Below are 18,931 nucleotides of genomic sequence, written 5' to 3' on the forward strand. Positions count from 1 at the left end.
CTTATTCAATCGACCATTTTACCATCTATTTAATAATTTTATTAATTCAATTAACTTTGGCAAATTAGCAAAGGCTGAAGAGAAATATTAAGTATTCTTTTCTTTAATCACACATGTTGAATTTTGTACATGCAGCAGCCCTTTTAGATTGCAAATGTTTTCCTTCAATTTGAAGGGCAAATCCCTGCTTCAGTGTAAATGGTTACAGTTCATATTTTTGCAAATATAGGTTGCTGAAATTTATGGGAAAAGTAGGAAGCATTATTTTTTCTCTGTTAGCTCTCAACTACTCCAGGATCCAGACTGGACAAACATTTTCACTTCTTTGTGACAACCATTCAATAACATTGATGCTATATTTGACCCCTAGATAATTAGCTATCCATATACTTTTGCTAACAAAAATGCTAACTCTGTATCATTCAATTCTGCTTGTCCAAACTCAACTGTTGCTAAAACACTCATCCGTGCATTTCTAATTTTAAACCACTTTTCCAATACAGTCATAGTTACCTCTCCTTTATAAAAATGACATTCTACGCAACTGCGCTCTCGCTTGATTGAAGTTCTACATACACCCCTCGACCTGCAACTTGCTGACCTATACTGGTTGAACAAAAACTAGTTTTTAAATTTATCATCTTTGTATGTGTTGCTCCATGGCCTCAATGCTTTTAATCTCCTGTAGTACCAATTCCTCCAGTCAGACCTCCAGAGCATCCTGAATTTTAATCACAAGCCACAACTACCAAAACATGAAGCTTTGGAACTACAACTGTTACCAATTCTTTATTCCTACAAGAAGGCCCTTAGAACCTTCCTCATCACCCCTAATATTTCTTTGTGGCTCCATAATCAAGATTTGTTTGATAATACTCATTGGAAAATCTAAGATGTTAAAAAGCTTTTACATAAATAACTCTGTATAGGCAATAGGTTTAATTAAGACTGGTTGGAGTACCCAGCCCAATATCTTATATAGCATCTTGGCGCTGATATTTGTATTATGAACAGCTTTATAGAATATATGGAAATATACTTAAGTTGAACATGTTTGAATATACCTAGTGGATAAAACAGAAAACGTGACCTAATTTGCTTATGGAGACAAAGTCCTTCTTTTATGCATATTATGAAATAGCTCACTCAAAATGTTGAAGAGTCAACAAGAGAACTCTCCTTATTAGCTGGAAAGAATATTGCACATTCTTGTAGTTAACATAGTCAGTATCAAGACATCTAGTCTGTTTACTTGCGAACCCACTATAACCAGAAAGGTTTCCTGACGCTAGAAATGAGCTAAGTTAGAGATGCAGGACAGAACAGGCCCTTCCGGCACAACATGCCACGCCGCCCAGCGACCCACTTATTTAAAAGTAGCCTAATCACAGGACAATTTACAATGACCACTAACCAGTATGTCTTTGGACTGTGGGAGGAAACCAGAGTACCCAGAAGAAACCCATATGGTCATGGAGAAAACGTACAAATTCCTTTCAGACTGCATTGGAATTGAACTCCGATGACCCGAGCTGTAATAGCATTGCACCAATTCCTCTGAGTGGAGGAATTGTGACTATAGGAGATTAACGCTGCATTACCATGTAATGGTTTAAATACATATGAACAGTTCAAACTTAAACCACAGAAATCCAGGTAGTAATATAAATAAGCAACCTTTAGGGATCTAGGAACCATTTTTTTTTGCTACATCAAAACATGGAACACACTCTGGCCCCATAAATTTACAGGTTACTCATCACTAGAAATGGCAAAATGAATGTGGGATAGCTAGGACATGGTCAATAAAGGTTGATCTACCTAAAGAGATGAAATGTATTAAAATATTCAGTCATGTTTTTGATGCTTCTGGAAATTTTGTTTTTCTTTATAAAGTACATCCATTTTACAGAGCTTGAGAAGATTGGCTGATTGGAAAAAAAAATAATTGTCCTCAATTTTTTCCTCTCTCCTGTCCCAAAAGCTCCAACTCTTCAAGTTACACAATCCCAGAGGCCCAGTTCAGTTTAACAATTTTGGATGGAATAATTATACTGTCTAAAGAGTAGAAAAACAAGCCCAATTCCTCTATCAGCAGACAGTCATCATTTAGCTCCCCCCACCCCCCCCAAACATCAAATTGGAGCCAGGCCATATAGGAACAAAATTAAGGGCAACTTGAGACTGTAAATTGATACCATCAACTAACTTTGAAGTTGGGGGCATAATAGTGGTTTAGTCAAGAAAAGGGGACAGATGAACAGAGAATAGTGAGTGCAGTGAACTATCGGAGGTGGTCAGTTGGCCAAAATTGTAATCCCCAAGCAAGACTAATTAATTATAACTTTGTCCTTGTTTATTTATGATATTCTTGCTTTCTGATAGAATGAAAACAGTTGCTATCCTGTGGTCATTTCAAAGTGGAAACAAAGGCCATGTAGCATATTAGAGTTGGGATCCAATGTTCTTTATGCAGATGGAGGATAATATCAACAACACGAATTCTGCAGATGCTGGAAATTCAAGCAACACACATCAAAGTTGCTGGTGAACGCAGCAGGCCAGGCAGCATCTCCAGGAAGAGGTACAGTCGACGTTTCTGACTAAGGGTCTCGGCCTGAAACATCGACTGTACCTCTCCCTGGAGATGCTGTCTGGCCTGCTGCGTTCACCAGCAACTTTGATGTGTGTTGGTTGGAGGATAATGTAGTCGTGAAGGGGACAAAATGTGGCTAATGCATTCCTTTCAAAGTTTACATATTATTAGAAGAATCAAGTCTCACCATTAATAATAGACTCCCAAATTGTCAACTAATGTTTAATGATCTTAAGTTTTGTTCAGTAATTACAGATGTGCATATTACTGGCAACACTAAAAGGATCTTTTAAATTGGGGCTAATTTTGAACATTACCATTACCCTATAAGGAAGAAAGTATTTATATTTTTTCTTTTCAATCAAGACCTGAATTTTCTCTTTTTTTTAAAATAGTGAACTAGATTTGTCCACTTATAGCACCTGCACTCCAGCCACTGGTTCAGCATTGAGGGCACATTCCAGATGCCAATTTCCTACAGTGCTGAGAGCACTTGAGGGTCAAAGATCTCATCCTTCAGATGAACCGATAAATTATTAGGTGGTTAATACAGAAATATGAATTTGATCATTCTTGAATTGTAGTGTGTGGTGAAGGTCCTGGTCAATATTCTTCCCTGGAACATTACTTGCACAATCACCTTGCCCTTCACCTGTCCCTTGTTGAACCTAGTTGTTTATGTCAGCTTACACAGCATAGTTCACTTCGTAATGCCCTACCTGCACTGTTCTTTCTAACATTGTATTCTTCTGTTATTGTTTTACCTTTGAACTACCCCCATGCACCATTGTAATGAACTGATCTCTATGAATGATATGCAAGGTATGTTTTTCCACCGTACCTCAGTACATGTGACAATAATAAACCAATTTACCACTGAACTTTGATACTTTGTATGCTGTCTGGATGCTTCTCAGAAACAATTGCAACCACAATTCCCTGAGCTCTCAGATACATCAGAAGATGTAGTTATGAACTATTAAGCAGGTTTTCAGGTGGTATTCTTAGGAATATGCTGCAACTGAGCACTGCAGAATCAATTTAAAAAAATATTAACAATTGGCTCCCAAGAATGCCTATATCACTTCCCGGCTAAAACAATCTGGGAAGTCATAAAAGTAGTGATGTGCAAAAAAGAACTAAATGACACTATTCTCCTTACTTTTATTTACCAAATAAAAATACCAAGATTAATGGTATAATATTACAGATGTGAGCACTTCAATTGTTTACAATTTTATTCATGAACAGATACAGCAACAAGAATCATAAATTGCTAAATGGACTTCTTGATACATCACATTTCAAAATCCTAAAACAGATTTTGGCAGAATTTTCACATTTACGAATCTGATTTCTCAGCTGCTGCAATCACTTTAGATTACCACATCAACCTTTGAAACACTTTCCCCAACAAAACTGCAATTCAAAAAAAGGTTTTTTTTCATGCTTTTGAGTGTGGAATTACTGCTTGAAATCCAACTACTGAATTTCTTCAATTTGCAGACTGGGGTATAGATTTAGATCAGCAAGTAGCTGTTTTCCCACAAGTGGACAGCTTAGTGTGACTAATAAAATCAAGACTAGGAACCTAAACAAAGGTTGGAAATAAGGACCATAAAAGGTCTTTCTGGATGATCTATGGTTGTGTTTAACTAGTTATGCCTTGCGATTTCCATTCTCAGATAACATCTGGATTACATCATCAGAGCTTTTGTATGAAATGGTATAGAAATAGTATATTCATAGAAAACTGATAAAAGTTTATCTGGCTTCAATTTGTTTTCCTCTATGTATAGCCAACTTACCTGTCTAACTGATCACCTAAACCATGAGGTGCATCAAATGACATGGAAATGTGTAAGAGATTTCTAATTCACGGGCCCAAATGGAAGTGGACAGTCTACAACTCAACCCAGCAAGCAAACACATTCTCGTTTGTAAACTTGTTTTATTTGAGAAATGATGAAAATAGAAAACTATACAAAGTAAAAAAAATACATATAATTTAACCCCAAATATAGGAAGTCAACATGCATTGGATACAACTTAAAACTAGAAAGAGTTAAAAAAAAACACAAAAGCTGCATTTCTGGTAATAAATATCCAATTAATAGATAGTTTTGACAGGGATACTCAAGTCCTTGACTAAAGATTTGAGAGGTATCTTAAGCACAATTTCTTCCACTATTCAAGCAACGATGTTCAACATTTCACATAACTTTCTTGGATCTCCAAAACTCTAAAAATTAGTTCAGAAATGTTCATAAATACAGTCACTCAGTACTTCACTATTTAAAAGTTACTACTGGCTTTATTAAACTAAGCAAAGTCTTTGTGATACCTCAGAACATTTAATCAATTATTTACTTTTTGCACTTCAAATTCAGTTGAAATGATGATTATGGCACAGCTGGGAAAATTACTTGATTCTTTTAATTACCATTTGAAAACACCATGTAAAGGCATATGAATTCTGCATCATATATTGATGGAATACTTAAGTGGCTTGAAACACATCCTTTCCAATCTCACAATAAATTGCTTGCAGATTTCTAAAACCAAATGTTCCTATGTTTTCTGATGGTTTATCAACAGTCAACAACAAATAGAGTGCAAGATTACTTCAAAGAAAGCATGAAAAAAATTCCAGATCAGTGAATGGAATATTACACACTTGAGCCACAAGCAAAGGCTTGCATTTCAAATTTCCCAATAAAATGCATCGGAGCGCTATGACCAAATTCTGCAACTTTAAAGGAATTGCAGAAAGGTGATTACCAAGAACACCTGGATAGTTAAGCTTATTAAATGATGCCAGTACATTGGTTGAGCATTAGGGAGGACAAAGAAAGAGCACTAGTGTAATTTCTGATGCTTACCAATATCAGAGACATTCCTGGGCAATGGTAATGCATAAACCTATACAGGAATATAGACAAATCTACCTAACTCTAGTCTTAAGAATGCATGTTTTGGTGCAGTGATGCAGTTTTGCCCTCATGTCCCTTTTATGTGTGAGCTGTGACAGTGTTTTAGATTTGCTCTGCTCACGATGAAATGAATCAAAATATCTGAAAGCCTATAGATTTTTCTTAACACTTTTCCCTCTCATCCAATCAAGTTAATGCTGGCCAAAACAACCCATTCCCCGACCAATTGCTCCTGTATCCCATTTTCCCCAAATTCCTATCATTTGTCCGACCCATTAAGCACAATTTACAATGGCCAATTAATGCACGTCTTTGGCACATGGGAAGAAACTGGATGTCAAGATTGAATCGGGATCAATGAAGCTGTGAGGCACTCATCATACTATCAGAGAAGCTGGCTCCACAGGTTTAACAGAACAGTTAGTGTCAATATCTGTCCATGCATGTTGACTCAAATTAAAAGACAGATACAGAAACTAAACAAACTTTACAACATTTGAGACTTAAAACTGCAATGCATACATTCAAACTCTGAAGAACTGAACTTTTGTTCAGTAGTGACTAGGTCAAAGGCTCGTCTCCCTGGGACAATGGAGGAATGAGTAATGCACAAAGTGCACAAAACATTCTCTTTTCCTTAATGTTGTAACCTTTCCTTCAGGCACCAGACCTCGGATTCCATCTCTACCCTCCTCATTGCCTTAGCAATAGACACTAATCAAGTTGTGGATAGAAAGCGACAGGAGCTGTGGAGGGGGCGAAGGAAAGAGGAGAAATATATGGGGGGTTTGTTAATGCATTAACTTGTATTTAGATAAAGCATCTGCCACGGAAAGCTCCTAAGGGTTTATTGTTACCTAATGTTAGAATATATTTGGGGTGATCAGGTAATTGACAAAAAAGTAGAAAGAGGAACATTTTGATCATTCATAATCAGATACAGAAGAGAGGTTTATATGGGGATTTTGCAAGAGATCAGGTTGATAGCATGGCTGTCAGCAATGGAGCTGGTATATTCAAGAATGATTCATGTAATCAGAAATTGAGTTACAGTGCCTATAAAAAAAATTCACCCCCCCCCACCCAGAAATTTTCATGTTTTATTGTTTTACAACAATGAATCACAGTGGATTTAATTTTGGCTCTTTTGACACCGATCAACAGAAAAAGACTTCTGTGTCAAAGTGAAAACAGACCTCTACAAAGTGATTTAAATTAATTACAAATATAAAACACAAAGTAAGTGATTACATAATTACTCACTACCTTCAAGTCAGTATTTAGTAGATGCACCTTTGGGAGCAATTACAGCCTCAAGTCTGTGTGGATAGGTCTCTATCAGCTTTGCACAACAGGACACAAACTTTTCCCCATTCTTCTTTACAAAACTGCTCAAACTCTGTCAGACTGCATTGTGATTGTGAATGAACAGCCCTTTTAAAGTCTGCCTACAAATTCTTAATTGGATTGAGGTCTGGACTCTGACTTGACCACACTAGGATATTAACTTTGGTGTTTGGTATTTTTAAGCCATTCCTGTATAACTTTGGCTTTATGCTTGAGGTCATTGTCTTATGAGAAAACAAATCTTCTCACAACTCTCAGTTCTTTTGCAGATTGAATCAGTTTTCCTCCAGGATATCCCTGAATTTTGCTGCGTTCATTTTACTCTCTACCTTCACAAGCTTTCTAGGAGCTGCTGCAATGAAGCATCCCTACAGCATGACGCAGCAAGCTTCATGATAGGGATGCTTATACCAAACGTAGCATTTAGTCCGATGGCCAGAAAGCTCAATTTTGGTTTCATCAGACCATTGAACCTTCTTCCAGCTGACTTCAGTCTCCCACAGGTCTTTTGGTAAACTCCAGCTGAGATTTCATGTGAGTGTTTTTTTTAAAAACTGGCTCTTTGCCACTCCCCCATAACGCTGCAACTAGTGAAGTACCCGGGCAACAGTTATTTATTGTATGCGTAGTCTCTCCCATCTCAGCCATTGAAGTTTGTAACTCCCCAGAGTTGTCATAGATCTCTTGGTGCCATCCCTCACAAGGCCCTTCTTGTACGGTCACCCAGTGTATGAGGACGGCCTGATCTAGGCAGATCACCTGTGCCACATTCTTTCCATTTCTTGATGATTGACTTAACTGTACTCCAAGGGATATTCAGTGACTTAGAAATTTTCTTGTATCAATCTCCTGACTCGTGTTTTCAACAGCCTTTTTGCAGAGATGCTTGGAGTGTTCTTTTGTCTTCATGATGTAGTTTTTGCCAGGATACTAACTCACCAGCTGTTGGACCTTCCAGATACAGGTGTATTTTTACTACAGTCTATTGAAACACCTTGACTGCACACAGTGATCTCCATGTAACTACTTATGTGACTTCTAAAGCCAAATAGCTACATCAGTGATGATTTGGTGTGTTATATTAAAGGGATGAATACTTATGCAATTATTTTGTGCTTTATATTTGTAATTCATTTAGATCACTTTGTAGAAATCTGTTTTCACTTTGACACAAAAGAGTTGTTTTTTTGTTGAAGTAAAAAAAACAAATTAAACCCTCTGATTCAATGTCGTAAAACAATGAAACATGAAAACTTCTGGGGTGGGGGGATGGGTGGTGAATACTTTTTACAGGCACTGTATATGACTCAAGAACACTCTAGATGGTGGAGCCTAGAAGTCATGAGAATATTCAATAACAATGAGAATACCAAAAGGAGTTAGTGAATTAGGAATCATGAGCCACCAAACAAGTAATAGGCGAAAGGTTGGTTTACCCCAGTTTATCTGAAGCTGAATAACTAAGAGTAGCCAGGATTTCATGATCGTCCATCTTACCTCTGGAATTGATACGATGTGAAAGTCATCATGTAAGCCAAAGTGGGGGCAGAGTCGGACATTACTGAAGTAGAAATAGCCATTCTTAAAGATAGCTGACTGAAAGCACAGATTGTAATGAGGACAGTACTGTGGACAACTTCACTACACACTGTGCTCACAGATCAGTTACTTGTTTGATCCTGACCTCTGACGCTGTTTGTGTGTGGAGTCCATATGTTCTTTGCAAATGTGGGTGTTCTCCAGCTGTTTTCAGTTTTATCCCCAAACCGAAAAAAAAACATGATGGTTAATGCGCTAGTTGAGTTCAATGACAACTAGAATCACGGGTTATAAAGAGATAGGGTTGATAGGCAAGAAACAATATATTACTAGAAAATAACTTGGCAGTGGGATTAATGAAGTCACATCGACACATGGGCCAAAAGTCCTCTTGCAATGCCATTAGGGAGTATGAAATAGGGCCAGGGACAGATGGTGGCCAGATAAAGAGGGGCTCAGGAATTTTACTGAAGATAAAAACCTGACCCTGCAGCATTCAGTCATAAGGCTGGCCAAAGAGCCCATTTCTGCCCTGTGTAATTCCATGTCATGTTTTCTTTTACTTGCAAAGCTTTATGCCACTGGAATGTTATTGTGGTGCCTGTTAAAATTGTCTCAGACAATAATTTCATTAATCTGTGCAAGTCATTGACATATTAGTCAAGAGCTAACCCCATTGAATAGCTTTGACCAGTATCTACTTTATGCTGTTTTGCAATTGGAGTGCACGTGAACATAATGTAATGTCAAATAATGCTACTTCCCATTTTAATTATATATCAGTTTAATTAACTCAACTGATAAGAATACATTGTGACCACTTTATTAAGCTACAGGTACGAATCTGTCTACAAAGCAACTCAAAGACTGAGACTTTGGTAACAGGCAAGGCAAGGTGTTCTAAGATCCAGTTGTTTAACAGCTGTTTTTTTTAATATCAGAAATACAGCTTTCAATCTCAATTTATTAACTGCCAGTCACTACACAAGCTGTTTTTTCCTCTTGCATGCAATGCATATAAAACAGCTATTCCAACCAATCAATCTCTGTGACCCCAAAGTCAAAAGTAAATACAAGTGTTTTAAAAGCAAAAAAAAAGTCCACCATTACAAAACATGCAAGTCAAAATAAATAAGATATACAATTGCATACAAAACAACAGTTTTGGAACAGTGAATTTATCACAATAAATTGGAATACATTGTCCAGTTTCTTTTTCTAAAAAACACATCTGTTCTGGCTTACAAATTTTTTTAAAAAAGTTAAAAAAGGAAAGTAGCCAACGAGTGCTAAAGTTTTGACTGAGGGGCCAGCTATGCCAGTTCAAAAGAGAAGTAAAGGTTTCTGTCCTGTTAACTAGATTCAAAAGATATTTAACAAAATATCAATTTGATACCTTGTTTACAAGTTACTTCTGGCTAAATGCAATGCATCATTTTGCAGTTCTCATAAGTCTAGATTTTAAAGAACTCATCCATTCTGAAACCTACTCCAACTGCAAAGGATTGTAATAAGCCATTCCCAACCTGTGACCGATCATGTTTGTAAGAGCAAAAAGTGTGGCATCATTCGTGATCCCAAATCAACTTAGATCTGAAATGATCTTACAAAAGCAATCAAATCCACACCAATCTCGTTCCTTGCACAGCACCAGCTTCAGAACACATCAGTATGGATTCTGAAAAGACTGCAGTGCCAATTTCTATGCAAAAATGAGCATTCATTAATTTTCAAGTAGACAATTTCAATTAGTTACAAATTAAAGCAGCCATGTAATTAACTTTTTTCCAGAATACCACCTCCCAACACAAATATCTAGCCCCACAGTCAAAAGCACCAAAGTTACAACGAAACTAACTGTAACACCGATTTTGCCCCAGCAGAAATTAACCAAGATTGAAAACTTGCAGATTGTATTTCTGATTCATACACTATTTTTTTAAAATAGCAAGTCTCTCACCAGAGCACCAGTGCTTAAAATCATGCATGTCACACATGTACAAATTGAAATGCACTTTAAAAAAGAGAGAAAAGTATAGGAATTCCCAAATGTTAAGTCTGAAATATTTTTGAGTTAAAACAATGGCTTCAAAGTTACCAACAAATTTGAATGGATCAGATAGCGCCTATCTTTAAAATATTTTCTATCAGTGACAATATCACCATACTAAAATTCCTACAATGACAAACAAGTGGATTGTAACTTCCAACCGTGAAAGTAATCACAGAAAATATTCAGGGAATTGGTTTTAATGCAAGTGCACTAGCCATTCCACTAGGAAACAACTTGAAATGCTTCAAACAAGAATGCCAATAAATCAAAAGATGCAAAGTAATATACAGTAATGCTGTAGATTAATCTACCCTCACAAAAATTTCACTGTTATTGTTATTGTGCATTTTTTATATGCATGGTGACCCTACTTATCCTTTCACGTCAGTCACCAAGGATACCGGTGGTTGGGACAATTTGACACAATACACGCAGTGCGTGACATTGTCCCAAATTACACAAGTATCAATAAAGTCACTTGTTCCATCACTCTGCGACTTGTGGCCTATTGTACATTCTTCCACTTTAGGAAGATCAAAAGCTGATGGAATCACTAATAACTGCTGGAGAAAGATGCACAAAGAAATAGTTACTGTGCAAAATTCATTCCCAGGTGGGGTTGTCACAATTTCCATAAAGTGGGAGCTGATCTGAAGAAAAAACAGCAATGCTGGCATAACTTACACTTTCACAAACTTGTTGAAAATTCAACAGTTGTATATATTGTAATTACACTTGGAACTACTCCAATTGCATGAGCTGGTTTCAAATTAAACTTCTACATTCTCCTTCTGCTATTCCAGTGTTCTTTTCTCAAGAATCCAGATGAGTAACTCAACACGGAGATATTTATAACATTTGCGAGAGTTAAGACTGTGGCAAGTGTGGAATATTTCCCAGTTTGACTAACAAGGCCAAGTCTGCCATTTATTTTGCAGATCTGATCACATTTTAATGTCATATTTATGTGCATGATGTGTACGTGCATGACTGAAACTGGGCCCCACTGATCAGCAGCTGAAACCAAATTTTTGCCCGTATATAAAGCCATTAATATTAAACTAGTCCAGGGCTGAATATTAATTATTTGATCTCAACCAGACTAACATCAGGCACGGTATCAGTAAATTCATTTTAAAACAGCAAAACCCTGGAAGCATTTCTGCAACACCTTGTGGCAAATGTGTAATCATCTGCATGGACTACAGGATGCAAATAGAACCAGGTCGAGTTGTGTTGCTCCTAGTGATCAAATTAGCTAACATCTATAATGGATACAAAGTACGAGCTTCAGTCACTCAATCACTAGAAAAAACGAGAGCCTGTAGTTAATTAGAAACATCGTATCCATTGCTTTATAACTTGGAAATTTGAGTCACACCACAAAATCTACATTGGTTATAGTCATCTGAGCTCAAGGCTTCATATGCACACTCCCAATGTTTGGAGGTTATTCACAACATTTTGTACATCTTTGAAGAAACTCCTTTCTTTGTTGTTCAAATGAAGATTGCAGTATCTCAAAAATTAGCCTTCTACAACTGGGCTATGGGCCATCTAACAAAATATACGATGCAATATTTACTGAACTATGTGGTGGTTTAAAAAGTTTCCCAGTACTTGGAAAAGCTCTTTTATTAAGTGTATTTACTGAAGTCAATGAGTTAATTCCAAACAATGGTTTTGGACTTCTCAACTCTGTAGAGTAAACCCAACATACAAACACATCTGTGACCCAGCCCCTGATACAAGATTGAGTCTTGTATTAGAAATCACAGGAGGAACCATGTAATATTCAGCCGGCTGACCTCTCAGTTGCAAACTCTGCACTCTGTGGCTATTACACAATTCAATCTTTAGAAAAGTACAGCTTATAACTAAAAAAAAAATCACTCATCTCAAAGATAGCATTTGTGTAAGAAATCACAGCATCCAAAGACCATACATACCGTAACACGCAAGATAATGGAGTGCACATTACAAAAATAAAACTGTTGACAAATATCTTGGATATATTAAACACACAAAGCAAGAGCCCCTTAGAACAGTTGTGATCAAATCTTGAATGACCAACTAATGTACATAATGAAATTTACCCACTGTAACCTGAAGGTGCATATGGTGTTAATTAGAAGCCTATTTTTTCATCAGCATAATGACACTTCAGTGGAACAAATACTTTGATTTCAGGACACTTGGATTTTGGAGTAGGAAAGGACAGGTATGGTCATCTAAAGAACTCCTAAGGTCTAAACTGAAAAAGTTGAAAATTTGAAATGATCGACAAGACTACAACACAAGTATCTAGAAATCTTGATGGTAAATTTCAACATTTCAAAAAAATATAGGTTTCTAGTCCAGCATTTCAAACCATTTTGTGAGTGGAAGTAACAATATAGAATGCAGAACAGGGAAGAGTCAGAAGGTTTGAGTGAAAGGTCTCAAACAATTTTCAGATTAGAGAATTCTTGAATGAATAAAAGCCTGTACAGTTAACATCTGTTTCTTTAATAGAGTGTGCAATACAACAAACAGATCACTGTGTTAAATAGAATTTTAGTTCAAATATTCAGCAATGACTGTTATGGGTAATGACAGTAACAAAGGTCTGATATGGTCATATATGCAGAAATGTTTTTTTCTTGAAATGATAATTAGGTGGGAATACCTAAGTGGTGATTACAAGACCATTTATAAACTATGACTGATTCAAGAGAAAATACACAAGCAAAGTTTGAAACAGCTGGCTCCAAGATTAAAGGGACAGCCTTGCAACTAACTAACTGGGTATTTTCTACAATAGTTAAAAAAAGGGTACATAATTAAGTAGCTTACTTGCTTTTTATGCGAAATCTCACTGAGTCGACGGCCATGAAGGTGTAGTAGTAGAACGCAGAATGTAGATAATTTTGCCAATTGTGACAGTTGAAAGGATAAAAATCTGCAGCCCACCAGGTTTGTTTCTCCTCCTTTTGCTGTCCTCTTATTGTTTATATAATCAAATTTAGAAAATGCACATATACCTTACTGCGCAAGAGTCCACAGTGCACATGGAGTTGGGGGAATATCTTGAAACCTGCCCCATTCACCACAGAACAGTGTTAGCACCAACCATCTGAAATGCTACACGAACTGCACACAGGTGAAAACCATGTTTTGTAAACAGCATTCCATATGCATGTCCTGACCAGAAATCCTTCATAATTTTTTTTAGACAGGTGAAGGAAATTTCATTTGCTGGTAGTCAAACGTTGATCTTTCAAAAGACGAGGTAGAAAAAAAACAATCCTGTTTTTCCAAGAGCAAAACAATTTTCTCTGTTGAAGCTGCTTTCTAATTTAAGTGCAACTCAAGCTCTTTTTATGGCTTTCAATGGTCACTGTCAGTACTATTGCACTTTGTCTATGCAGCTTAAACAGACTAGCGCTAGAATCTCTTCCAGACATGTTGTTCTTTTTAACACAAGGAACTACTGGCAAAAGGCTCCAACTCCATTAATCTGGCAAACTGTATGTATTGCAGTGATATTTAGAAGTCACTGGTTGTCGTTTGTGAAAACTACGATGGGTGGTAAACAGAGTACGTGGGGCAGGGGGAAACAGACTTTGCCAGCGCCAGGCTAGCAACAGGCTCAATTACTGAAAGAATTGACGCTAACCTGTTTCAGAGTCGTTGCTCTCAGAGGAGCTGGAGTCACTGCTACTGTCTGATTCAGAAGAACTGCTGCTGCTTCTCATCCTTGAGGGGCCTCCCACATCCATGCTTACGTCATGCTTCTCAGCTGTACAAAGAGAATTATTGTGTAAGTAAAAAGACTGCTCAATTGTCAATATTGAAACCAACTGGCTTCACTAAAGTTCAAAACTATAATGTCTGGGCTGTTTTGTTTGCTGTTAATCATGAGTTAATCAAAGTTAATTATTTCTTAACATGCTTGCTTCATATTGCATATAATACATTAGACACAAGTCAAAATACTGTAAAATCTATAATTCTTAAGAATGTAAAAACAAGATCCATACTTTAGACTTTTCATAACTGAAGTAATTTGAAGATACAACAAAATTAAAGCGAAACTGCTTAAGAATTAACTACAGTGCTGTCCAAAATTCTTAGGTATAGTACCTAAGACTTTTGCACGGTATTGTATGTTATGTCTTTCCAGCACAATACTATTGAACTAACACAAAGCTAAGTACTGTTATTTCTGTTGCCCAATCATCTTCCTAGTTAACTGATATACTTGTTACATACAGTACAATGCAAAATTCTCGGGCACTCAAACTATATATGCATGCAAGACTTCTGCACAGTACTGTACGTCAACCCAAATTACTATACATTTAATCTTAGAGCACATTTGAGTGAATACACTCATTTTGGAACACTGCTTTTTGCTGCAGAGCATGAAACAAACCATTCTCCTTTTATGACACATGTAAGCTAAATCTATTCTGGGTAAATGAAATAATTAAACTCTAATGTGATGAACCTATAATGAGTTAATTCCATTTTTCACTAGTTTAAGGGGACAGGGAATAATGAGAAAAATAACAGTTACGTGATACAGCATCACTTGCACATCTAAATCACATGCAAAAATTATAATCACAGGAAACAGAGAATTGGGCTCAGCTATTTTTCTCATAACTTCCCAGCCCTCTTTCAGAATAATTAAAAGGATAGCAGAAGAATCATTCTCATGCTATTCCAAGTTGAGAAGACTTTACATAGAATATTAGCATTCACATTAAAGTGATCAATGGTGTACTGGTGCTCTAATATTCTTACTTGATTTTGAACTCTTCTTTATGGATTAATGATAAGTCCAAACACTGAAAATTTTAAATTGGGAGCAGGCAGTGTTTTATTTTTTTTAATCCTTTGAACCAGCAAGATCTGAGGTCCCAGCAATATCCAATCAGCTTGACAAGCAATGTTTTTTTTTCAATTCCCAAGTCTAAGAGCTAGCTATGCTGAATCTAACTGAAGACCTTCACTGATATGGTAAAGCTTCTACTTTGATGTAGCTATATTGTTATGATTCTAAGCATTTAGAAGTTCAATTTATATGTAGTATCTTCCTATTTTGCTTTTCATAGTTCTAACAACTAAAGTTCCTAACTTTCAACATGGTTCACAATAATTGATACTAAAAGGCTTCGCTTCCAGTCCCTTTAACGATTTCATACCATTGTCTCAAAGTTGCTATATTACTGTTTTATTTACAGCAGTGCAAAAATCACATCAGTGACATTAATTTAGGTTTATTTCCGCTGTAAATTTACAGATCAAATCCAACATTCAGCTAGACCATGGCAGCTGAACATCTACCTCACACACAATCTCCTTTCCTGACCCCATATATCCTTCAACTTCTTTAAGCCACCAAATATTTGAAAAGTTGAGAAAGTTAATTTTGACATATCAATCTAGAAACCAGTTGATAAAGAGCAATGAGAATGTGTTGCAAAATAAAACAGGAAGTAGCAGAATTTCAGATGACCACAAGTTTATTTCTAGTGAATAATGAAATTCCGGCCTGATGTCATAGGAAAGTCAAGTCCAGAGTAATAAAAGCATGACACAACATTTCACCTGAAGAAGTGTTGCTGTCAAAGTTAGAGGTGGAATTAGGAAATGGAGCAGGTATGGTCAGGCTAAAAGAATACTAAAATCTGGCTCAATAGGCAATTGGCATATTAATGGCAGGGACAAAAGCTGAAGGCTTCAGCCTTTAAAATATTTTGTTTCTGATCACTCATGTTTGCTCAACAATTGCCAGTCAAGTATTTTAACAAATGAGAGGTAGTGAAAGGGTCCACAGTGATTACAGAACAGAGCCATTACAAGAGCTTCTGATTCATTTCAATGAGGAGACAAAGGTAAAAAGGCCTGTGTGAAAGAGAACTGAATAAGGAGCTCAAACAGCTGCACTAGGGATCATGCAGGTGCCCAGTTCATCTGACTAAAGAATACTCACTATTTTAAATTGGCTTCATAATGATTTTATCAATGGTTTACTATAATTTGTGATGGTTTACTGAAATGAATTGTTAACCAGTAAAATAAATTACATTCTGTTAAGAAGCAAATTGATTTTAAGCATTTCCCTGGGTTACATGAATCACTAAACAATTTAAGAGTTTATTTGTTATCTGGGACTGGAATCAACAATTAAAAAGGGTAACTGGGGAGACTAAATTAACTGGTGGGCATCATTTAAAAAAACCTAGCATTTCAAATCCAAAAGTTCTCAGAGACAGTGATAAATTACCAAAACCAGACTTCATTACTTGATATTTCAGCATTCAGAATTCCAATCATGATACCACTGCATCTACTTCAGCTTAAATAACCCAATAGTGGAACATATAAAAAACATTTTCTCCACTAATTGCATAGTCAGGTTAAAAATTTAAAATGAAACCGGTCATTGTTTTTCAATTTACATTAACAGGGTACAAAAAGCATAAACCACCATTAAATGCAACAAATCACAGGTTTAGCTATTGGGTTACAGACATAACAATGCTCATTAATAAAATAATCTGATACAGTAGTGCAGGCAGTTCACAGGTTTTGTCCTTCATTGTCCTGGAAGTTCATTTCTCCTTTAAAGAGATGCAGAATTTCTATGTAAGGGAGCAAATGTTAATGACCATTTGCAGAACCCTAGGTTGAATGCTTTCCTACAGTATAATCCAAACCATACAAATTACAATTAATTTGCATATCACAGTTATGCACCTGAAGATTGCACCAAGGATGTGGAAACCTCCTGCATTTCAGGTTTCACTGCTTTTTTGACAGTGGAAGGAACTATGCCTGTACTCTGCCCAAAGGGACAAACATTCCTGGTCATCCAAAGTTAACTCCCTAAAAGATCCAAGATGGCACTGGCAAGACATGGCAACATTTTGCTGAGAGCTAATAAAACTATTAACTAATAAATATACTTTTTCTGAACCATGATCATTGCAACCCACAGCTTGTAATTTTCCTTTGGGAGTTGTGCTTTTGAACCGCCTGCAAGACCTGGCATTTTTGCAGCACACTGAAGGATTTTATGAACTGGACTCTCGAGAATGCAGATATGGCCGGGGTAGCCACTACTGGAGCAGACTTGGGGTTGGACTGAAGCAGTGCCTGAGTCCGAAAGCAAAAAGCAAATTGGGGTTTAGCTGATTTAAGTGTCAAGCCAGATTAAAAAGATAAAGACATGAAGGCAGAAGGCGAGGGACGAACCAGTGTTCAGCTCAGTACTTCATGAGCCTTTACCAACTTCAGTAGTAAACTGACTCTGCAGCCATCAGCCTCCTGGACCAGACACAGCACTGAACTGGCTCCATGGCTGTGGACCAACTTTTGGGGCTTCGCAGTTCATGTTCTGTGTATTATTTATATAAATTTTTTATTGTTTGCACGATTTGTTTTTCTTTGCTTTGTGGGTGCCTCCAAGATGAATCTCGTGGTTGTATATGGTATACATTCTTTGATAATTAATGTACTTTGAAGAGATCTCGAAGTAACACAATGAGCAAACTTTTGCCCATTTTAAGTAACACATTCAAATGACTAAATACTCATGGTAAAACTCAAGGCGAGCTGCTGTCAAAAACAACAGGAATTCTGCAGATGCTGGAAATTCAAGCAACACACATCAAAGTTGCTGGTGAACGCAGCAGGCCAGGCAGCATCTCTAGGAAGAAGTACAGTCGACTGATTTTCTTTTTACAACTCTACAATTACCTTCCTGCTCTTTATCTGTATACCTTTATGAGACACCATATGCCTCTCAGTCACTGATGCATATCGATTTTAAAACAATGAAAGTCAATAGCATGAAATTTGTAACTAATTGTCTCCTGCTGTTTTTAAACTGGACTTGCAGTAGTGGCTAAAAGGAGACAGCCAGGTTAATGGTTAAATACAGTTACAGCCCTGTCTTAAAATGCATGGTATGCAAGCTACACCATGAAAGACACATTTAACATTAAGTGAAAGGAACACTATTCCTAAGGTAAGGTTCCTATGTGATCAAGAAAGAAGGTACTTGAAAGAGAAAAGATTGCTGATTATAATGGCAAAAATCTCTAATTGCAGGGGACAGGAGACCAATCGAACAAAATGGCAGCTTGTGTACATATTTGACATAAACATCAATAGAATACCTAGCCTGTTTTTGAAAATGACAGTATAACAGTGTTAGCAAGAATTCTCTGATATGAATAGTGGATGTGCAGATCCTTGGGCTAGTTTGATCCATATAAAGAGAAGAATTTTCAAGATTATATTTAAATTACAAGATTGAACCGTACCCAGTGGTTAGGGATGTTAATATTAATCAAGATGCTCAAGTATATTGGCTCAAAGAACATACTAGTCCTTTTTTTATGTAGGCATGGCTACAATATACTTTGATCACTATTTACAGCCATTTTCAAAATATGTAGACAAAAC

At 36.7% G+C, this 18,931-nt stretch overlaps 1 protein-coding gene across 7 annotated transcripts in view; it reads right to left on the reverse strand.

Annotated features, from left to right (window-relative positions):
* The window catches only part of brd4 (bromodomain containing 4), a 176,369-nt gene that overhangs the window by 29,827 nt on the left and 127,611 nt on the right, over positions 1–18,931 (reverse strand). For all 7 annotated transcript variants that reach the window (XM_072248423.1, XM_072248421.1, XM_072248425.1 and 4 more), the window contains one exon: positions 14,127–14,249. In XM_072248423.1, the coding sequence (XP_072104524.1) occupies positions 14,127–14,249 (123 nt within the window). The remainder of the gene's footprint in view (positions 1–14,126; positions 14,250–18,931) is intronic.

The sequence above is a fragment of the Mobula birostris genome, chromosome 32, assembly GCF_030028105.1.
Source record: "Mobula birostris isolate sMobBir1 chromosome 32, sMobBir1.hap1, whole genome shotgun sequence".
Taxonomy (NCBI): Eukaryota; Metazoa; Chordata; class Chondrichthyes; order Myliobatiformes; family Myliobatidae; genus Mobula; species Mobula birostris.